At 46.1% G+C, this 23,886-nt stretch overlaps 1 protein-coding gene across 1 annotated transcript; it reads right to left on the bottom strand.

The window, feature by feature from the left end:
- Positions 1 to 422: 422 nt before the first annotated feature.
- Positions 423 to 23,558, bottom strand: LOC120839185 (26S proteasome non-ATPase regulatory subunit 11). Its single transcript, XM_040209441.3, has 11 exons — positions 23,404 to 23,558; positions 21,676 to 21,777; positions 20,212 to 20,336; positions 18,980 to 19,051; positions 16,543 to 16,600; positions 12,670 to 12,959; positions 10,580 to 10,753; positions 7,581 to 7,706; positions 7,286 to 7,321; positions 2,425 to 2,476; positions 423 to 716 (listed from the first exon to the last, which is right to left on the bottom strand). Exons 1-11 carry the CDS (start codon positions 23,486 to 23,488, stop codon positions 574 to 576), a joined length of 1,263 nt encoding a protein of 420 aa, XP_040065375.1. The 5' UTR covers positions 23,489 to 23,558; the 3' UTR covers positions 423 to 573.
- Positions 23,559 to 23,886: the final 328 nt, after the last annotated feature.

The raw sequence follows: 23,886 nt of genomic DNA, 5'->3' as shown, positions 1-23,886 counted from the left end.
CAAGCCTTTACTCTCCTGGTGCACCTACTGCAGAGGAAAAGTTGACAGATACATTCTCCAGAAGAAAAATGCTAACACTCAAAAGATGCTGTAGCCATCACCAAGGATGGTAAACGGTACACTGAGCACGAAAACACGCAGAGTTCAAACAACTCAACAACCAGATACCAAGGAAGAGAAAGGGATAAGACACACTAACATTGCTGTGCAAGTCATCCTCATTTTTTGTTTACAGTCTCAGGTTGTCATGACTATGAAAGGCCACCAACTCACCTGCATGTTCTCCACCATCCTACTCAGAGTTTGTGCGACTGCCCCAAGGCAGCACACAAACAAACTGACACTTAAGTCAGCACCAGCAGCCAAAAACAAAATTTACTTTTGCACTCCCGTCGCTCCAAGGACAAGGCACCAGAAGCCGGTTGGCGTTTTCTCCAAGCAGCAGAATTTATTCTCTTCATTCTTTCAGAAACAGGGTGTCAGTGGTTTCTCGGGAGGAGTTATGTACACGGGAGGGGGCCTCGCAGAGAGAGAGGGGGAAACTGGCAGCGCACGTCAAAACGGGGGCATGCCCTAGGAGAGTTTTTTGGCCTTGTGGTACAGCGAGTCCACCACCCTGCCCATGCTCTGAATGGTCTCCAGGGCGGCCTCGAAGGTCTTGTCCACGCTAGTCTTCTCGAAGATCACCAGCACGCCCGAACCTTGGTCCAGGATTCCTGCGTTGAACGGGCGCTTAGTAATGGCTCTGGCAGCAGGATGCATGCAGGTGGAAGTAGTCGGTAACATGTTAAGAGTTTGGGTAAATCTCCTCCTACCCCTTTCCACTTTAGCCGAGGGAAGGCTGAAGAGGAGGCGACCTCCTCTTCAGCATTCACTCTGCTAAAGTGGAAAAGGGAGGGAGGAGCTTCTCCCGAGTTCTTAACCTGTCACCGACTAAGTGTAGGGCTTTGTGGGTCTATTTAAGGCTGAATGTGTTTCGTGGGCCGGTTTTTATACGTAAATTGTCAAGAAGAACCGTCAGAAAGGACCGTCAGGAAAGAGCACCATGAACAAGAGTCATAGATGAAGATCGTAAACGAGCAACACGCTGGGAGCATTACACCATGTTCAGGTTATATATAAAGCTTTAAAAATAAGAATAAAACAAAAATGCATTAATAAAAATATGCATCATTTGTGTGGGACACTTTTTGTGCTCCTTGGTCTTTGTCAGCATGATCAAGTTTGTGCAATTCTTTGTTCCAATTCGGGGGGCTTGCGGTTACGTTTTCCCCCAAAGTATGTTTTACAGCGATGGCCATTAAAGGGACTTCCTGCTGTATATGTGCGGCGTCAGCGTTGTGACAGGCAGAAAAAAGTCTCGTACGGTTGGCAGGGGATGCTGCTACACATTCCTCACCTCAGAACTCCATTTGTGTGAACGATCAAATGTAAAGCAATCCACCACTTGTAATGGTACCTGCAATTTAGTCTTGGGCAGGGATGATGACTCGTGTGCAGTGTGTCCTTTCCTAGATACTTCGGTAGCCACAAGGCTGTTGTATTAGGTGCGATTGAGTAATTCAAGAGTGAGTATGCATTAAAGTGGGGTTACTGTGCACAACAACAGCTATTGCTGTCACTTCTTTGCCCACTGTGGCAAAAAGCTGCAGATTTATTCGGTGTTACAATTTCACTCTCGGACAAAAACTCTGCGGGGAAGGCACATTGTGACCCCGTCCACACAGAAGTTACGGAAGCGAGCATACGGCACGCACAGCCAACAAAGCCTGGTTTTGAGACATTTCCGGACTCTATGAGATGTTTAGCCCAAAGAATATGTCGACGTCAATAAACATGCCGTGGTGTGTGGTCCACTTCGGAGAGTGAAATTGTACAAGTGGTAAGGCCTAGGAGTGATTACGTTGCCTTTCGTGCATAGAAGCAGGGTGCTGCTGATGCGGAAACTCCTTGAGGCACCACTGAGTACTTTTTGGCATTTTCCTTGGCAAGGAAACAGTCGAAGGCGCCCGAAGAAATGTTTGCAATTTGCAGAGTATGCCTGTTAGCAGAGGCAATGCAAAAATCAATTCCTCCTGGGTAAACACAAAATAATATTTTTTTTAAATTTTAGTGTGAGGCACTTTACTTCATCTATGAATTTTTAATTATCAGGAGTTGAGTGTACACTGAAAAAAAGAAGAATTGGAGAAAATTCCAAAGTGTCCAGATCACTTTGATAGCAAGTTAAATATGCAGTAGAGACAAGTGAACTATGCAGCAGGAATCAATGAAACTTCGTGAAAACATTTTCTAAGATGTTGGTGAATCCAAACATAACATTTATCAAAATTAATGGCTTTTTTGTTTTTTAAATTATTTTTTGAGTCAAGCGATCAAACGGCTTTTGGCGGGGTCCTGCCAAGTCTGCAAAGAGGGTCTCACCATTGAATTTTTTATCCAGAATCATTTGAGAAAGCTTCTTCTCCACTTTTTCCTGCAACAGCAAAGAGGGAGAAGAATAGGATGAGGACCATTCTGAGTATCAACACTCTGCAACCTGAACTCAACATAAAGTTCTCTTAGTCACCAGAGGTTTTTGCTTTTTAATGTTGGCACCCATGCACATTATGTACAATTAGATCTTTAATAAGCAACCTGGCAACAACTGCGGGTAAATTTCACATACCGTAACCACCACACAGTAGTGCATGTAAGCAAGATCAGCCTCAGCTTACTAGCAGCTGCTTTGTAACTCGGCATTGACATATAGCACAACTTAAATGTAGCCTCGAGAGTGGGACCGTCCTGCCAAAATGGGACAATCATTGTCCCATTTTGGCAGGACGGTGCAGACCAGTGCAGAAATAAAACTGCACAAGGTTGTTGTTCGACTGACCTACACTTTCTGTACTTGTCTACACTCGCCGGACAAAACCTTTTAAATTTATAAAACTGCAGCCCCAAGCTCCAGATCAAAGAGTATTCTGGATCCTGTCATAAGGTGCACTGTGCTGGAGGCACTTCTTTTTTAGGTGTTTGAAAAGTGGGAGTACACTGCCCCACACTCTTCTGCACTAGCGTACGCCGAGGCAGGTAAAAAAAAAAAAGAAAAGAGCCCCTTATTGGCACCTTCTCCTCTACTCCAACAAGCTGATTCCTTAGACTAGAAGCTTTGGGAAGGGGCTGGTGTCAACCTTGCCAACAAGACTGCAGTAACTCCGTTTGAATTTGCGAGCGGCATTTTAGCTCCTACCGTAAAATACCGGGCAAGAGCCCACTCAAACTTTGGAGATAATCGCGAAAAAATGGGGATGGGCGCTTGGCCGGTCATAAACTTTACATATAAATGTACTGTGCGTATTTTCTCAGGCCTTACAAATTTGGGAATGGGCGCTTAATGTGGAATGGGCGAGTGTGCGGTATTCTATGGTAGGTGTAGTAATGCAAGTTGACTACAATTTACTCTTGTAATAGCATTGCAAATATCAAGCCACAAGTGACACAAACTGCACAGCAAATTCATCCATGAAAGTGCCATGCTGCAAAACAAGGGGACGAAAGGGATGTCCACATCCAAGGGTCTACCCGCTTATACTCTTTTTCATCTCAAGAAAAAGGTATGTTTTACGCATTGTTGATATGCCACACGAAGTACAGGGGTGGAAGCAAGCTTCAGCCTTTTGGAGCAGGTCTGGGAGCAGCAAAGATGCCCCTTTGGAGCAGCTTTGGAGCATCTCAGGAGCAACAAAAATCGAGTTTCGTAGCAGTATAAGCAAATTTGGAGCTGGTAACCCGAGTCAAACTCGGTGCTGTATTCGAAATACAAAAAGAAATATAAATAAAAATGCATCACCATGTGACGTTCCAGAATCATTTCCAAATTTCATACGTTCCAGCCCATAGCAAGAAAGTATTTGAACAACTATCACAGGAAACTGTCCTAGTGGTAGCGAGTTGGTTCCTCTCATGGATTTACAATATTAGGCATAGGCAACTAAAGAAAAACAACTTAAGCCTCATAAAACAAAGCATCTCTACTACGGTAGTTAACAACCTAAATTGCAAGTTCCATACGCTAAAAACAAAATCATTTCAAGCTGCAATATGAAATAAAGTCTAATACTGACTACCATTCATTATTAGGAAATGCAAACATTTCTAGTCCCTGTTTAGCAACCAAAAACATTGCAATACTCAACAGAGCACAAATCTGCTCCATCTGATAAAAGTACAAATGCAAAATATTGAAAACTTCATGATACCACCTATACCATTCCTGCTCATACATACATACTTAACTAACCCTCACTAAAACAAGAATCACTGACTAAAAAGGAACAAGAAAGCTTGTTTAGAAGTTTAATAAAAAAAAAATATTGACTGACAGAACTAGCAAATAAGACCATAAAACGGAAGGTTTTCCTTAAAGGGGCTGTGCAACAATTTCAGTGCTTTGCTTAAATAATTTGGGAGTTAATGTCTCGACCTTTCAGAAGCAAAGAACAAAAAACCGCTTTTGCCTGCATGCCCTAGTTTTTATTTTAAAAATGGACAAAGATTGAGGTTTTCGGCACTTCTGGACTCCTTCGCCATCTTCCGAGTCACGTGCGCTGTGACGTTAATGGGGTTTGTGCGGGGTTCCGGTGAAGCTCTCTCTCTAGAGCCAACAGTGTGCAGCGAGAACTCATTTGCTCACAACCGTGTGACCACGTGTTGGCGGGCGCAGCGCAAACAATATGGTGAAAGGAGGAAAGTCTCATCCGGGTCCGGCCACACCCGTCTGGCCCTGTCCCCCTTTGACTTCTGGCGGCTGTTCGCGGTTGCAGACAGAGCTGACGGTTTAGTGGACCTAGGATAGATGGCGCCACTAAAACTCCGTATAATAAAAGTTTTGTCAATGATACCAGGTTTTTGACGCATTTATATTCATGTTGGAATGACAAGATTTATAGAAAAGTTACCTTTTAACGAGCAGGTATTCGCACAACTTGCTATCTTTCCACAAGACACCTCCATTGACGTCACGCCGCGTGTTTCTTATGGCCGCCGCTCGCGGCCGCAGGTCGGCGAATATTCCAATCTTTGCCTCGCGATTAAGCGGCAAAATCGCAACCTTTCGAAGGAAGGAGGTGTGTTTTCTGTCCTATGTGACAAGGTGAACAATGTCAAAAGTAGAAAATGCCACTTCTTTCAATGTTAAAATCGCTGCACAGCTCCTTTAAGTCAGCGCAGAGCGCAAGTTCGTCTGCTTCTTGCGCCAGGGTTGTGTGACGTCAAAACGCCAAACTCTTTTTGGCTGATTAAAAAAAAACGGTGGGTATACCTCAAGGCCTCTAGCATTGAGGTCTACCCACTACCATTTCAATCAAAACCAATCGGAGCTCGGCGTCATTCTGAAGTCACCGCATCTCCTGTGCAAGAAGCAGACGACTTGCTCTTCGCACTGCTTGGATGCGCTCTAGCACAACGGTTTAGAATTTGTTTCGCTCAGCAGGACATTCCCACTGTTCTCCTTGTCCTCCTGCCGACTTGCTGTTTGGGTGCCAGCACGTGTATTCACCACGTATGTCCTTTACAAAAAAAACTTTACAGATGATTGAAGCAACCAATTATCGCTTTTATATGTTAAGTTTGCGACACGAATGAGGAACGCGGAAGCAGTCTCAGCAAAAGCACTCGCCCCAAACACGCAAAAATACAAATATATTATGCCAAATGTGTAATCTTATAGAGTAGTTATATTCTCCCCAGAAATTAGATGTAGGTGAACAAATGCCAGCAAGCTCTTATGCACATTTATATAACACAAGGTCCTGCAAGAATGCCCACCCAAGATGAAACGGTAAATGTGTGTGTGTGTGTGTGCACGCGTGCGTGCGTGCCAGGGGGGGGGGGGGGGGGGGGGGGGGGGGGGGACTACGAGCTATATGGAACAGGAACTCTTCAACTTCAAAGTTTCCCAACTTTTCCCTCACCACAGTCTCGGGTTTTAAACATCCTGATTAACTATCTCCAGCTAACCTGCGCACTCACTGTATTTTCATTACTGATACATATCGCAGACACGGCGAACTCGCGTGTGCAATAAGTATGTGGGAACTCACTATGAACTCCCCGGTCACAAGTGCGACAGCAGAACGCGGACACAGCGATTCGTGCTTCACAGTGCGATATAGACACAAGAACCCGGTCCCCTCAAACTCGGGTGTCACAGGAACAGATATCGCGTGCAAAAATCACAGACAAAAAAAAAAAGCGGGAACGAATTTGGAATTTGCATGTCATGGGAAGGGATACCCCGCATAGTATGGATGCTCCAGATCCACGTGTCACGGTGCAATAAGCACAAGACTTGTCGCGTACCGACACAGCAAATCACGCAATAAATGCAATTAAAAAAAAAAAAGAAGCGGGATGTATGATCTTTTGCGGAGGGCATTTGTACGAGACTTCATGGCGATTTAATGCGTGTGTGTGGTATTTCAAATACACTCAGTCATGCTTAATGCCACTGTGCAAAAAAAAAAAAAAAAAAAAGATTAGGTAAACGACGAAACGATGCATCGAGGCACTGTTTTGCGTTTGTCAGAGTTTTGAAGAGTACTCTGACAAAGCGACCTGTGCATGTGCCATTTTCGGAGATCAGACTTACACGGTGTCGACACGACATCGGTATGGCAGTTTCATAACAATAGGGACTTTTAGTAAACCGTGACCGCGCACTGCTGGAGCCTTTGAAGCATGCTTTTAAGCGCGCCCCGTGGTCACTGTATCACTCGGGCGCGCGCTTAAAAGCATGCTGCAAAGCCTCCGGTAGTGTGCGACGTGGTAATGGTTTGCTAAAAGTCCCTATTGGTTCAGAATTACCTAAACGAACACAACACAGTAAACCACTGTGGCCAATAAATAAAAATACTAAAAAAAATATCGCCTAAAAAAAAAAATTTTTTTTGGGGGTTAGTTTTGGCGCACCATGTGTGCCTGATAGCAGGATGGTGCAGCGAAAGTGGATTGGCACACAATGGCGCTATTGGCGCAGCGCTTCCACCTCAGGAAGTAGTCCTTACAAGACTTGGTTGACAAAGTTAAAAGCGATACTTAAGGCGTCTGAAGTGTGTACGTATTGAAAAGATAACATCTGTCTAATCTAAAATGTTCTTACATCTAACTTAGTTTTCTACATAAAGGGGGAAATTAATAATGACCTGTGAGGAGCCGGACTTTTTTTTTACTATGGTTCTTGAGGTGAAAACGAGGTAAAGTTGTCCCAACCAGAGAGAACTCTCGAAACAGGTGGACTTACCATGGGCAGCTTGATGGTGCTGGCAATGTGATCCACCTGAAACAATACCGGCTCATTAATACACATCCAATAGAGAAACACTAAAAAGGAACGTCAAACAGCATAGGAAATATAAATGAACAAAACGGTTAGTTTTAAGAATATTTTACAAAATTTTTAGTTTGGAGGAGGGGTTTGCTCGGGTGACTTGGCAGAAGATCTCGTGGCACCACGACCAAACGAGTCACTTAGCGCTACCCACCGTGTACGTGCAAATCACATCGGGGAACTACAAGTGTTCGAAGGGAGTGCGCACCTGGACCCTGGAGTAAGGCTCCACGATGCGGCACAGGTTTTGCTCCAACATGGTGTCGTACAGGGTGTCCAGGTGGGCCTGGATGATTGGGTCTTCCACAAGCTCCTTGTGGTATTCCTTCAGGGCCTGCAGTCAACCACACGGAAGTTAAGCGTAAAAACATGAGGTTTCAGACGGGGACAACGTTGCTGTATGCAGAGAATTAGCTCCACAACTCTGCCCCTAGGAACCAAGGGTTTCTCAGAGTACTCTCAGTGGCTCTAAAAGCATCCAAATCTTCTCAACTGCCTTTATCTCCCAAGCAATCAATCAAATTTGGGAGTTTTACGTGCCAAACCTACGACGGGCATCTGGCACGCCCCAGCGGAGGACTGAGGATTAATTTCGACCACCTGGGGATCTTTTGACGTGCAACCGAAAGCTCAGTTACACGGCGCCTTCTCCGCAATAAGCCTCCGTCATATCGTGGGCACCTCGGTCGAAATTCGAACCCGCCACCTGGGGATCCGTAGGCCGGCGCTCCCGCCTCGGAGTCACCGAGGCGGCTTATCTCCCAAGCAAGGTGTTGTCCCCAGTTTAAGTTTTTGAGATTGTCTATTCATGGTCATGGCTCAATCTATGAGCTCTAAGCATTCCAAAAATCCAAGATTAGATTGATGTGTGTTCCAACCTCCCTATTAAAAATGAAATCGAAGATTGCGGCACGCCCGTTTTCCTCCCATTCGGCGCAAAAAACGAGAAAGCGCCGTTGGACGAGCGACAACCAATAACGAGAGATTGCTTCCCGCGCAGAAAGGAGGCAAACCGACGGCGGACAGACTTTTAAATGTGTGCGATTGGCGCGCGGGAATCGATAGTTCGCAATTGGCTGTCGCACATTTGACGGCGCCCTCTGGTTTCTGCGCTGAATCGCAGAAAAACAGGAGTGTCGTAATCTTGGATATTCCGTTTTTAATAGTTAAATCAGACGCATATTAATGTAATCTTGGCTTTTTTAGAATTCTTAGAGCCTGTTTATTGAGTTATGATCTTAAATAGACCATCTCAAAAACCACTTTAGCACCCTTTTAAGCACAAATTTAGCATAGCAAAGTCATGTACCAATGCACTGCTATGAGCAATAAAGCTGTAAGATGAAACAGACTGCTCAGCCTCACGCACTGTGCTGCCGTGAGCACGATGGTACTTCCTTTCTTCTGGCTGCTGAATCCGTCCAACCAATTCACAGCTCTTCCAATTCTACAATCAACTTCTATGAATGTGGCAATTACATAGTGTGAATGCCATTTTACCAAAACAATTTTTTTAGTAGTGCCCCAGTGCCTGGTCAGAAAGTGGGAATGTAGGGTTTAAGGGAGGACACTACTTGGGAATGTTAACTTTTGAACGACTCGCTCAGTAGGCGTGAAATTGCAGGTTGTGTTTGTAGCCATATAGAAGGAGGGCATGCAAAGTTTCAGCCCACTGAACCAATCTTATGAGGTACTATACACCCAGCATGAAGTTAAGCAGAGCTTGGCATGGAATCTGCTCAATGAATCTAGCATTGAGAAATGGTGTTGATAACCACATATCTTTCTGGTGGAATGCATACTGAAATACCTAACGCAGGGGTGAGACAGGTGAAACAGGTTTTTGAGCAATTTTTGGAGCAGAAAATTCTGAATTTTGGAGCAGCTTAGGAGCACAAAACTCTCGTTTTGGAGCAGCAGTTTATGCAATTTGGAGCAACTTCAAAGCACAAAAGTCTACAGTTTGGAGCAGATTAAGAGCAGAAAATGTTAGAGCAGCTTATCAGCAATTTAAATCATAAAATAAATCTCATACAAATCACATAAATCAAATTTTTATTTTTTAATCATTATTTTTGTTCACCCTGGTTCCAGTAAGTCATCAGCACCGATAGGCACCAAAATAAAATATACAAGAAAAAAAAAACGGAAAAGGCAAACATGAGTTTTATGCGCATAGATGAGGACAGGAAACAGAGGCTTGCTGCAAAGTTAGGTGGGCACCAGGAGCCTCAAGCTTATACGACCAGGTCGTATAAGCTATCGGAGTTCGAACAAACGGTCGGCGACTGTACAGCAATTTTCAAAATCAATGTTTTTTCAGAAATGTTTTTGTTTCCATAGATAGTGTCTCCCTTAAAAAGGAAAAAAATCCTAATTAACGAAACTACATAGGAATAAAAAGGAGACGAGGTCAATTTAAAAATTCCCCACTGTTTCAATGGTTTGGTAAAAATTCCAGAAAGTGCTGCTTTCCAAATGACTACACTCGATTAAGAAGGTGCAACATTGCCACAGATTGCAGAGCCAACAACATTCAAAATAGCGCAAGCAAAGTAAAAATGACCACATCTCCACGTGGTGAATGATGTTGAAAGGGGCGAAGCACTGGTGGTGCTTGTCTGCGTAGATGCTGAGCCGCAGCATGCAGAGCCTTTCGTTCGTTTTCATCCATGGAACGTGGTTATATACGCACTTGAGCATTTGACCACAGCGCCCTCTTCTGTATAGACGTTGAGCGGCTACATGCAACGTTTCATCCATGACATTCCCAGCTCTTGAGTTACTACCACATCTCAGAGCCCCCTACTCGCCCCGCAATCGTGGCCGAGTGGTTAAGGCGATGGACTAGAAATCCATCGGGGTCTCCCCGCACAGGTTTGAATCCTGTCGACTGCGCAAACATTTTTTTTTTTAAGAAGACAGATGGGATGGCAATTAATGTGAGCACGGACGCCGGACAGACAAGGCTAGACTCTAAGGAGCTTCGCCCATAAAATTAAGCGCGTCTTGATCATAAAAGAATGAGTGATGAATAAGACCTCACAGGGTAACATGATGCCATGGTCATGCGACACTTTAAGGTCGGTGATAACAGGGTGTTACCTGATACCCAGAAGTCAAGCAAGGTAGCCCTATAAACTCTATTGCTCATATGAACTTGACCTGTGGACTGGTGAAGTGTAATGCGTAAGAGAAAAGGCTTGCCTGCTCAAAGTCGGCAAGAGACCGCCTGTGGCTTGCCCTGGCCACGCTCTTCATGGCCTCCAGCTGAGGTCCCGCATGGCGCAGCGCCAGCTTGCCCACCACCAGGGACTGCACCTCCTCCGGCAGGTTGAGCATGATCTTTGACAGGAGCATGTACTTGAGGGCAATCAGGGCCTGCAACGTGCACGGGCACACTTCAACATATTGAATCAATACGTGGCTTGCACGTCGTGTCGTCGCACCACTCTTTCTTAACAGAAAACAAATTCGGCGGTGCTGAGTGTGCGCTGGAGAGGGTTTATGTGCTCGGCGGCAAAGCCACCACAATGGCGGCCGGTACGACATTTTTGTAAGCCACGGATGGCACAGCGGCTGGAGGGGGTTCCGTCGGACGTTGTGCGAATTTGATGGGGCGGGTGATATTGGGGCAATTTTCCACCACAGATGAATTAGGTAGGCAGAAAAATTTGGACGGACTATCTTTCGAGGCCGGGTATTCATTCTCAATTTTCCCATAAGTGATTTACCCGACAGCAAGATCTGAATGAACTTTTTTTTGAAAACTAGTCCGTGTATATAGAAACCGCCATCTGTTCCTTCCTTTACGAATAAGAAATGGTTATTTCAAGCCCTAGCTATAGTCCGTTGGAACTCAAGCAGGTAGGGCAAGGGAAAGGAAGGCCAGGGAGGAGGAAGTTGACAGAACGCTGGAGAGAAGAGAGAGAAAATTCCTCCTCTCCAACATTCAGTCTGCTTCCTTCTCCCCGGCCTTCTGTTCCCTCGCCCAAACTTCTAGAGCTGCAAAGGACTATAGTCGAGGTGCAAAAACCATTTTATGGCGATTAGAACCTCACATGCCTTTATCAAGTGTTACAGGTAGATCAGAATTTTGCAAAAAAAGGTAAAGTTGTGGTACGTTTGCACTGCTGAACAGGTATGTGAGCTACCCGTATATCGCGTCACTGTAGATAAATGAGCGCAAGGTCACGTGAAAACTGTGGGCATTGTACACATGCAGAAGACGACTGTTTTTTGTCATAAGCGCGAGTGAAGCTGGACCAAAAAGTGCAAGCATGCTGCCCTGAACTACACTTGCACTGCACAAGCGCACATGTTCGGCTGGCCCACTCAAACCACCGAGCTCATTCTTGTAGCTTCCGTCATGCTCCAACTTAAAGCGACAGGAGTGGGGGTTCCAGTGCTCGCAATTTGGCTGTGAAATGTTGGAAAAGTACTATCGCCATGAAGTGTGATGTAAAAAGTATAAGTCTGTGTATATAAGCCCTAGGCAGTGGGCAGGAGGTGGTTTGGACAGCTTTTATACTTTCATTCACTTTATGACAGACCACAACAGACACTGTGCTCCATCGGAGCCAATCAAATGCCACGTGAACGTCATGTGACTTTTGAGGGGTGCAGCAACGCATGGGGCAAGTAGTCACGTGATATGTTCAGCAATGAATCCACTGGGTACTTTCCACTCTAAGGTGAGACATGGTAGGCAGAATGGTAGTCATGGTCAGTGCGGCTGTTGGCCAAAAAGGGCAATTTTGGCACGCTGAATCGCAGAACAAATGAACACGAGCACTGCGCCCGAATTCGGCAGGGCACCATCGAGATTCGAGCTCGAGATTGGGTTCAATGATTGCAGCTGCTGGCCGTCTCGGAGTTGCAAATATATCGCGCAATATGGCACCACCTGTCAAGCCAAACTGCCAAGATTTACGACCCCCACCTTCAACACATAATCTCGCCTTAGCACCCCATCCAAGCCCCATTGCAGCCAGATAAGATGATTAGTCAAGCTCTCTTGGTCTTTCTTTCCCCTATACTACTACTACTATTGCCTGGTTGGTACAGCACTGCAAAAGCTTGCGCAGCAAGTATTCATAAAAATAACAGCACTGCAGTAAGAACAAGGAGGGAACCAAAATTGGAGCCCATCTTGGGGTGGTCTATAGCATCGTATCACATGATAGACAATTTTGGGGGGAACAGACGCGTGTCCACATTAAGGAGACAAGACTGTAACGCAAAAAAAACTTTAAAGCAAGAGAAAGAACAAAGAGGGAACCCAGGTCGGAGCTCACCTTGGGGTGGTCTATAGAGTCGTAGCACTCGAAGGCCTCGTAGAAGTAGGAAAAGGCGGTCTTAAAGTCGCGCTCGTCGGCGGCATGCAGCACCCCGCTCTGGAGGTCCAGGGCCGCCTGCAGCTTGGGCGGGCAGTAGATGGCATTGGCTGTGGTGCGGGCCGAGGTCAGGGCCGCTCGGGCCTTGGGCAGGTTGCTCAGGGCGTGGTACGTCTTGCTCTCCAGCAGCTGCACCTCCACCAGCAGGTTCTTGTCATCCAGCTTCTTCAGCTCCTTCAGCAGGGTGCTCCCTGTGCGAGAAAGCGCCACTGCATCCCAGTCTATGCCCACTGCACCCCCCCCTGCGAGGGAGAACCGACAACTCCCAGATCGGATGTCCTAAAGGCCGGTTCGCACACCTGCTTCCTCCTTACGACCGTGTGCCTTAATGCCTCTTGGGACCTCTTACGACAAGAGGAGGCGTCGGCACCACCTATTGGGTAGCCGTGGAGTGCTCGGGATTTCCCTACATTTCCCGTTTCTTTTGCGCCATCACCCTTTCACCGTTGACTCGAAAAACTTTTGACAATGTTAGAAATGACCAGTTCTCGTAGATAGTGCAAAAATATTGTGTGGCACGCAAAACACATTGAGACGTCTTGTGTAATGTCCCCTTCTTCGTCCGTCGTCTCCGGTTTTCGAAAACGTGGCACAAGGACCAAGGTGGAAGAAATAGACGAGACATGCGCTCGTCCCGGCTACTTGTTCTACTTTGCGGGCTACATATTATTTTCTTTCGTCACGAGCCAACTAGCCCCGCATCGCCACTTTACCCATTCGTGTTACTGCAAAAACCTTTGCTCTAGTGAAATGCAGTTACAGACCAACTCATAGATGGTGCCAGCGTGTTAGATTGCAAGAACTCCGTCGTAAGAAAACGCAAGCATGTCAACCAGCCTTTGAGCTTTCAGTTCTCGAGGAACCCCTCTCAGTTTTCAGGTCAGTGCAGTAAAGTAGGCGTGAAGTCTACAGACCTTGTAAACAAAGCACATGCCAGGCAGTGTTTGGCTCGTAGCTGCGCATCAATGGGTGGCTCGGATCCGCTAAAGTAGTGCACGAAGCGGCAGGGACGCCCGACAAAATTTGGGAGCTTGAGGAACACATCTAGGTACTTCAGGGAACCACGGGATTTCAGGGACGTCCATGGGGTTGAAGGGACCCCCACAGGGTTTCTAGGGACCCATGGGTACCTCTATTTGACAGCCCACGTTTTAGATAATGATGCCGTAACACTATCTTTTGCAATGCCTACTGCGCGGGGCGCAGGTCGGACACGAGCAGTGCATCAAGGGCTATCGGTGACCGAGACCACAAGCGACTGTGGCCCTTAGCGTTTTCTTATCACACGGGGCTCAGGAAGCAGACATTGATTATACTTGGGATTATGTGTTTTCGGAGCCTATTTGTCGTCAAATTCGGAGGGTGTTTTTCCAAGCTAATTTTTTGCTCAAAATACATGGTTTATCTAAGTTAATATGTGTTAGATTCCCAATTTTTTTAAATTCGTGATTTATTTCCCTGCATTCCCAAATTTTAAAAATTCAAAAGCAAAATAAGTAAAGTTTGGGTACCATGAGCCGCTGTCCCGAAAGAACCTTGATGAGCCAAAAGGCAAACACCTATTGTCAGTAGTTCGCGATTCCAAAGGAAACTGAAGTGGCATCCCCTCAAGATCACAACCTTGTGCTATTGCGAAATTTATTTGTAGAACACTGTCTTTATTGCTTTTTATTTCATCATTGCGACTTCAAAATTCTGTTTTTCTAATCCTGCCTGGTGCTAACTCTACTTCTGAATGGTGCGACATGTGAAACATAAAATTAAATACTGCCAAATGCAAATACATGAGGGTCTCCTGTCGTAAAACGTCAGGTCCCATTTACTTCACTGATAAGATTCCTCTTTAATGTGTGTCTTCTTAAGTTCCCAAGAGTACATATAACTTGTGATTCGTCCTAGAAAACTCATGCAGAATATGTCGTTAACAATGCTAATCAAATACTTGGCAACCTTAAAGGAATACTACTTCAACGAAATTTGAAATATACCCGTCGTGTACAAAAATAATTTGAATATGATCTACAATATCCATAAATGACAATCGCACGTTTGTATTTTGACCCTGGTGGCTGTATTTTTCATTATAAACGGTCGACTCTGGCAAGCGCTTGGAGAACAGCCAACGGAGACCACGTGACATCCAACGCAATCATGACGTAGTTCGTCTCGAGACGAGCAAAGCTACGGCAAGGCTGACGTCGAGAGGATGGCCTAGACGTTTCAGCTACCGAAGCGGTTGCTTTTGTACAAATTTGAGTGACGGGTAATCTTCTATAATCTTGTAGGGGGACAATAGCGACTTCTGGATCACAGAAAAGGGATTCTCGGGGAAGGGGGAGTTCCTCCTTCCCTTCTTCTCTCGTCGTGGCCGGAGGCGAGAAAGTTACCGTCACTACCTCTCAAGGCGCCTAGACGGGTATTACAATCGAGGTGTTAGCGACATCCACCAGGTGCTCTTTGCTAATCGTTTAATTTGTTTTAAAATTCCTTTTCGCGACTTTTTTTATCGAGATATTGGGTGTGTTCGATGTGATACTGCTCCTTTGAACAAATATACACCAAAAAATAAGCGCCGAAATTTTGTTTCTCTTTAAGAAACACGTTTTTCTCGCACATACGACGTTGAAACTACTCCTGTGCAAAACCCTTGTTCTCAGTAAGCTGGAATATGCCGCATCTATCTGAGACGCTGGTGTCGACTCACTCATTTTAGAATTTGAATCCGTTCAGAATTGTGTATCCCACTTCATTCTTTCTAGCTACCACCGTACCACCAGCATAACTGCAATGAAAGTTCCACACATGCTTGTTCCATCAAATATATCATTACAACTCATCTCTCAAGCAAAGGTTACTAACACAACCCCATTGCCTATCAGCATGCAACAATCAAAGATACAAAGTTGGCACTCTATCATGCAAGACAAACACATATTTTATTCACATTCCCATGCCTGTTGCCGAAAGTATTGACATTAACAGTTTTAGAAATGCCACGATTATGTATTAAACTGTATTGCTTCAATGAGCAGCTACATTAGTTCTACATGCTGCCGCATACCTTTTCTAAGTATTTTTTTTTAAAAAAACCCACTACCCTCTGACTGAATTGACTGAAAATTTACCGGGAAGTGTTCTTTAGATTTGTTTGGATTTATCCAGAAACACAGAGCCCTAATTATAATCCGTTTCATTTTATGATGAACTGTAGAGGATGCTACAAGCCACTGAAGCCAATCCAATGCCGTGCGAGTGTCGCATGACATTTGGGAGGGGCACAGCAATGCAGGGGTCGCATAGTCACAAGATACATTCACGGTGCTGAATTGGCTCAAATGGTTCGTAGCATCCGCTGCAGTCCATTCTAAGAGGAAACAAAGTGTGGAAACTACAACGGACGCAACGCTTGTTGTCTGTTGCCCGCTACACACGACGTGTACGAGAAACGCTTCTGCTACCAGCCGTGCCGCAGGACCAGTGTTTTATTGCATGCTTCCAATAAACATACGTAATGTCGTAACATGGCATTACTGCTTTACGTGAAATTCAATTGTGTTTTCTACCCAGTTATGTTTCGTGACATGATTTGCGACATCGAGACGGCTACTAAAGTACCCTGTCCCAACTGCAATGCAGCCTGCCTGGCTTACATGAGGCTGACTGGTCTCAGCAGCAGCACCAATTTTTACGACACGAAAATGAGTGCGGTTGCATCGCACCCCGGTACACAAACTTGGAACGGTACGACCAAAAGAAAAACAAGTGTCGACTCACCGAGAGCAAGTGCTTCCGTATAGCGACCGGTGTCGTAGTTCAGAGCGATGAGCCTCGCCTGCCAAAAGTAAATCAGGGCTTAGGGCAACACGGCTGTGCCGTCTAACTCTCGCGAATCAAACTGACAAGCCTCCGAAGTGTCAGTAACAACACACTTTTTTCGTTGTACATAGGAAAATTAGCATAGCACACCTTAGCACTAAAGTACTTGCAATGAGATCTGCTCAATCCAGACCTTTGTACAGCTTGTGATATACACACCAAATTTCCTGCACTATACCTAAGATTACAAAGGGGTTTAGAAACAAATGTAAATTCAGAAGAAAAGCATGCAGTTTATGGTTTATACTTGTAACAAAGGCAGTTTGAAAGAGCACTGTGGAACACTGCGGTACAAAAATAACAGACACGAGAGTTTGCTTACAATTTTTTCCTATAGACCGACACGCGGAGCAGCTCTGTTTACCAACACGTCCAGACGGCCGCGCATGCGCGGTAGCTATGCGGGCAAAAGCGACCCGGTTCTCTGTGGTTTTGCCATTGCGTTGTGTGGCGTGTGCTCGTTGTTGACGTTGTAGGGACGCTTCTAGCTTTATTTGCGAGTCGTATTTCCTGGCAACGTATGTCGTATGCTATGCCCGACTAATTGAGCTCGCTACCCAAGACTGAACGGCGGCGGCATCGAAAGAAACTGTGCGTGGACAGCGTCGCCTACGAGGATCCGTACGCCGTTAACAAGGCCTGCTGGACTTCCGACGTGAAGGTGCTGCCACCGAAGTCGACGGTGCACGTCGTCGTTTATTTAGTTCTTTCGCCCGCCAGTTCACGGCCGACACGGAGCAGGCGTACAAGTCTCTCGAGGCCTACGATTACTTCGAGTCGGTTTCCGCACTGTCGGCGGGATCAGCAAACTGTGGGTCTGCGGAAGTGTATTTATTAATTTAATAAATACACACAGCGTCTTCAAGTCAAGGTATGCTATTTTTTCTACTCTCACGACCACAAGGCATGACAACCAATAACGCTTTGTCCGTTCTGCAGTCTTGGCGGTAACACGTTACAAGTAACGGCGTTACCAGGAACGCATTACTTTTTTCAGCAACGTAGTAACCTACTCGTTACTTTTTCGACACAGTAACGAGTAACATACTTACGTTACTATTTGAAGTAACATAGTTACGTTACTCGTTACTACAATTACACTTCAATTTTTTCTGTGTGTTAGGTGTCAACCACTGTTTTTCTTTGCGTCTTCCCTCGTGAGTATTTAGGTGAAACCGTAAAAAGATATAAAGTAATTATGTCCAGTTTCTGCATGAACATAATGTTTCTTGATATATGAGCTTATGCATACCTGTATCGTCAAAACAGTAAGACGTGTTACATCATAATTTAAAAGGTAACGCAGAAGTAATGTGCGTTACTTTTTATCGGTAGCGATAACGCGTTCCTTTTGTTTTTAGGCAACGTAGCTCAGTAACGCATACCTTTGATTTGCAAGTAACGAGTAACGTATTTCGTTACTTTTTTTTGGTAACGCCTACAACACTGCTGTTCTGTCGCCAATCCCCTTCTGCTGGGTAGCACGGGTGTAGCGAGCCTCCGACGAGCGCTTGGCCGGTGCTTTGTGCGCGAACACCGTGGGAACAAAATCCGGGTGGTCTCGATCCGACGACGGTTTTCCCGCACATAAGCAAGCCTCGGGACAGAGATTGAAATGGAAGCTGCACTTGCCTCCAAGAAAGTGCTTCCCGCACAAACAGTCGTTCGCGCGAGGCGACCATAATTTTCGATCCACGGATATTATCCACCTTCTATGCCTTTCAGAGTCTGTTGGGAGCTTGTAGAAGCTCACTCCGCTACTTTTCTTGTACTTTTCGGTGAGATTAACGGCCACACAGCTTCGCGGCATGCTGAAATGCTATGACGCCCATGCGAAACGTGCGCCCTTTTGCCCACACCCCCGGCTCCGGCGCGATCGCAGCGCCGTGACGTCAAGCCCGCGTGTCGGTCTATAGCCAACTCAAAGGCTTCGCACATTTCACAAGGCATACACCCATAATTCCGTTCTTTTCCACACACAATATGCAAGAATTCAAGGCCGACCCATCACTCCCTGGCGAAACATGCCCATCGGTGCCCCGTCAAACCACGCAGCCATCTGAATGGTGGTAATTCACCAGCAAATCACAGTCCCGCAAAAACTTAATTTTTTTACTGGCTTCAAGGCAGCTGAAAACATCCAATCAGAAAGCCAGATTTTCAGATCTCCGTTGAGAGCACATGCTATGGGGTGTGGAACTCTGGGATGACGCGACGACTGTAGTGCCCACAATGGCTGAAAGAGGTAAAGCGCCCTGCATGGCTGGGCTTGGTTGCAACTGCGAGCCAACAAAGCTCGGTGGGCAAACCCGCCACCGGAGGGTAGAGTACCCACCTCCAGGGATTGCCGTAGAAACGTCCGCTTCTCCTGCTGGGCCCAGTCGATGCACTCCTTGCAGAGCTCCACCTGCACAGTCAGAAACTTGCCGAGTGCTCCTCGGGCAGACCCCTACCGTGGCACACCACAGCCCAGAAATATATTTCAAAGGGGGGGGGGCTGACCTTGGAATTTTGCCTCAGCGTACGCTACTACTGCCACAAGGAAAGCTGTATCGAAACACTCATTTCATTCACAGGCTTATAAATGGTCACGGGCCATTACTGGACATTAACCACAGATAGGTAACTGACGGAAGTCTTTGTACAAAGCGTAAACTTGGAGGTATTGTGAAATTACTAAGAAGCCCTAAATGAAAGCAAAATTGCTTTCCACCAGTTTTGGCAGTCTCAATTGTGCTAAACAAAAAAATAAATAAACTTGCTGCACACATCACTATGGCCTGTTAACAGACTGCGAGGGCTAACAAAATAGCTCTATACACCCAAAATGGAGGTAAAAAAAAAAAGCAATCATTTTTTTATTTTGTTTTTTATTTTTAGGGATTTTTCTTTTTGTTGCCAAATGAGTCAATAATTCTAACTGACTACAGTGCTTCGAACAAGTCTCTGGGTTGCGTTTTACGGCTTCTTGATATTGCCCATTGATCTCAACTTCGCGACATCCCTAACTAGGGATGCGACGGACGCATGTGCTGCTGTAAACAGCTCCCCATTGAAACAATTGAGAGAAGCTATGAATTCGGCTGCCATGATGGCAGCAATGCCCGCTCGCCTGCCATGTCGTCGCTTCTACAACAAACCTCCAGGGATGCAACAACTTACGACTTTCCTTGGCAGTTATAAACACGTTTTGTTGCCACGGCAGCAGGGCTACGTTCCAAATGGAGTGCAGCGCCTAATCAAAGTTGACACGAATAACACAAACACTGGGTTGCCGCCGGCACCGTGTTCAAAAAGTCGACAGTAAACCAGGCAGCCATGTATTGGACTGCCACCATGCCAGCGATACCCATATGTCCATTATGATGTCACTTCTACAATCAACAACTAAGAACGCAACAATTTGCTACGTTGCTCAGCAGCTTGGGTCGCACACTTTGCTGTTGTTGCAGCAGAAACATTCTTCGGAAACGCTAAAGTAACAAATAAAAGCCGACACGACACTGGTTTATTGCCGTATTACAAGAGACGAAAACGGTCCTCAGACAACAATGAGCGTGGCCTCACCTCCATCCCTGTGGCGGCCTCCATGTCGAGGAACATGTCCACCAGGGCCCGCACCAGCTTGGCCGCCTTGGCTTTGCTGATCAGGTTCAGGAAGGGACGTGTCGACTTGATCAGGCTGCCCAGCTCTGCACACGGGCAGCAGACCCAACACCCAGCTCAAACATCCCCAAGCAAAACGTGGATGCAATGAAGTGAGGGCACTGTTCCCACACTGCCAATGGCTTATAACTAGTAATACTATTAAAAAGACTGGCTAGGTGGCACAGGTAACAAGCCGACTTCAAGTGTTTAACCGTATGCATCTATCTATCCATCCGTCCATTTAACAGCTTGGACAACCATCCATTAAAAAGATAAACGAGTTCCCCACTGCCAGTTGCCTTTTCATAGACTGTAATGCCAACCAAAATAATAAAACGAAGCTTAAACAGCCTTTGAGGCCCCTAAGCCACAGAAATAAATTTCCAACAATCCTTGCTGGTTTCTCGCGATATGTTGCTTCAAAAAAGCCCCCTTTGGTACTTCACTTAGCTATAGACCGACACGCTGTTTACAAACAAGCCCGCCTTTGCCGACACCAGGTGTGGGCACTGCGCGTGCACAGAAACCGAACTTGGGAGGAGTGAAGCGTCTGCGCTTGTGCTGTGCAGAGCCGTATATGGGGAGAGTTTGGTCAGTCTATGTTCTCGCCGCCGTAACGCTCTCCTTCCGAGCGAGCCAATCAGCATGCGGCGTAGAGCGAGAGGCATGAGCGCATGCGCGTGAACTCCCGGCTGCTCCCACCTGAGTGGGGAGGGCCGCCATCTTCGATCATTCTACCGGCAAAATGCGTGGGATAGGCATCTAAATCTCGATTATTACCTTTTATATCGCTGGCTCTGGCAAGAAAATGACATTCTGTTATTTCTCGGTGGGTTGAAAAGCTAATAAATGAGGATTTTTTGGCGTTTGGCCACAAACCTTTATATTCAGGCGAAAAAGAAGTCGACCCGTAGCAGACGACGCGTAGCCTCAGCAGTGCTCTTCACCGACCAGCCTCCGACAGCGTTGCTAAAAAATGGCAGTCGTCTCCTCTCTGCTCTCTTCTTTCTCTCTCGCTCCTTTGGCGCTCTCCTCCCTTTCATTTACTTTTCTCCTCTCCGGCACCTTCGTCGCCACACCCACTGGCCAAACTCTCCCAATATACGGCTCTGGTGCTGTGCTGCCAAGAGCGCCACCACAGCTTTATGACGTCAGGGCCGCGTGTTGGTCCATACTTCTATGCAAAGTTGACCTCGCATTCCAGTCACAAGGTAGCAAACCAGCACATCAATGCAGGTTAACATCCGTATCTTTCTCTCTTTTCTTAATTAACTACCTAGCTCACTCAGGGTGCAATGGACAAATTCTTATGTGCAAACAAGGTCCGCTTTCAGACTAGAAAACCGCAACCTTGTGACACAAACACATGCGGTCGGTTCTCACCTTTCGCCTTGCCCTCTTTGCTAAGCTGCTGTCCCACCTCCAGTATGTTTTGAACCTTTGTCTGGATGTCATCTTCGTTGTCGATCGATTCCTCCAAAGCCGCTGGAAAAGGGGGGCCATCACAAAACATGTCTCAAACCTTAGTGCTTCGTTTGCAATCAAGGAGGTTAGACTAGAATTCAACACGCCAAACTTTCCACAAAAAAAAAAAAAGTGTGGCGAGGTGATTATGGAAAAGAGGAACTTCCCCAAACTAGTCGACAAACTTGTGGCAAAACATTTTGACTCATACAAGACCGAGAAGAACCAAATAAGAGGAAACATTGTAGAAACGAGAGTAAATGGCGGGTTATACAGCGAAAAATACATGGTAACATGAAAGATCCCACACACCTTGACAGGGAACATGTCAGCCACGTTTTTATCACGGGCGTATGTCCTCAACATTGCTGGTGCAAGTGCGACATTTCCCATGCACATGTTTTGTCGTACGAGATGCTCCATAAGGTCAGATTCACACCAGCGGCCTTGACAGCATTGTATACTATGCATGAAATGCAGTTTATATTCGCTACACTTATCGCACAAAAAACTTTATATTTCCTTTTTTTCGCATGCAGCACCACTCCAATAACTCCAGTGCTACTACGAGGTGTAAAAAAAGAACAACAAATTAATGAATATATGACCGCCTTTGTTTCAAATAGTAAATCAGTAACAGCGTAGTAAGCAGGATGTGCTTATTATACGACCCATCTGAAACGAAATTAACTGTTTCACTGCGATTCAGCCCAGAAGATAAGTCGAAAAATGTTTCATATTTGCCGTGTCATGCCCGATGGACAGACGATTGCGAAATCATAACCATAACGCAGGTCCTTTGTAACGAAAGCCACTGGGAGTGGCGATATTACTACCTACTTGCAGTCACTTCTCATTGCAGATATAATCTGAACAAAACCAGTCAGTGGGCTCCAAAACAAAGCGTAATAATATGTTGTTTTTTTCTCTCGAGTAAACGCGATAAGAGACGCGTCTGAATAGCTAATATTAAAGGGTAAATAAACCGGAGGACAGAAGAGAGAATGCGCGTCATTCTACACTTCCGTTGGTGACCTGTGAGCAGCTTGAAAAAGTGCGAAAAGCACGCCAACGAAAATGCTCGGGCGATCGAGCCGTGATACGACACCACTTTTGCAGCCGGGCCGTGATGAGGTAATCGCTTTACCACTTCGGACCGCGCCGTTTCGCGGTCCCGAAACACGCAGAAAAACATATAAAACCACCGTACCCAACTAAATTTTCCTCTAAAACACCAAAGGTTAATTTAGAAAGAGCGGAACATCGCCAGACACGAACTCACAGGGCTGTTCGCTGCGGGACATACCGCACCACAGAAAAGAGCAATTCATGCTAGGCCCGAAGCGCTTGGAATGCGTTGACTGCAAGCAGACGACCCTGCCAAACCATGCATTTTGTTCCTGAACGACCCCGGAGTCCCCAAATATGTACTGAGCCGTCCCAATTCACCATCCGGCGCGTAGTAACTCCGCTAGCAGCGATCGGCTCTCGGACTCGTGCGACGGGCGACCCGCCAGCGGAGAAACAGCAGCGCTAGGCCTAGCAACCTATCGTTTCGCCACAATTGTACCTACCTGAATTAAGCTCGAACAAAATGGCCATAAATCCGATAGCCTCCGCGAAGTTGCGAGAATTAGTTACACTCACCTGGGTTCTTCAAAAGGGGCGGCTCTTTCTGTTTGTCTAAATTTAACATGACCCGAGACCTCTCAACTACTGCAGCAGCGGCCATATTGGCGATACAAAACGACAAAACTCTCGCGAAAGTTCATCCGCAAGTCACGGTAGCGAAATGTGCGACGCCAGCGCCGCCAGGTTTGGCCGACTTGGAAAAGTGGTGCTGCCATCTAACGGTGGCGCCAAATGCGCAGGAAACTGGAAAGTACGCAAAACGAAACACGGTTATTTCTACTTACTGGTTTCCTCCAACTACAAATTCTAAGGTGTGAACATGTCGGCAAAGTTGTGGCCCACGTCCAACTGGCACTGGACGCCAGTATTTCATCACGATGGTTCTTTAGAACGAGCAACAACTTTTGGAAACTTTCAGCACAAGTTCGGCGGGATTATCCAAACAACTGACCTCAACGTATTCACATTTTATGATCGCTCTCACCGCAGAAATCAAAC

This window comes from Ixodes scapularis, unplaced genomic scaffold (assembly GCF_016920785.2).
Source record: "Ixodes scapularis isolate PalLabHiFi unplaced genomic scaffold, ASM1692078v2 PGA_scaffold5__190_contigs__length_132052651, whole genome shotgun sequence".
NCBI lineage: Eukaryota > Metazoa > Arthropoda > Arachnida > Ixodida > Ixodidae > Ixodes > Ixodes scapularis.
This window is presented reverse-complemented; position numbering and strand designations above follow the sequence as displayed.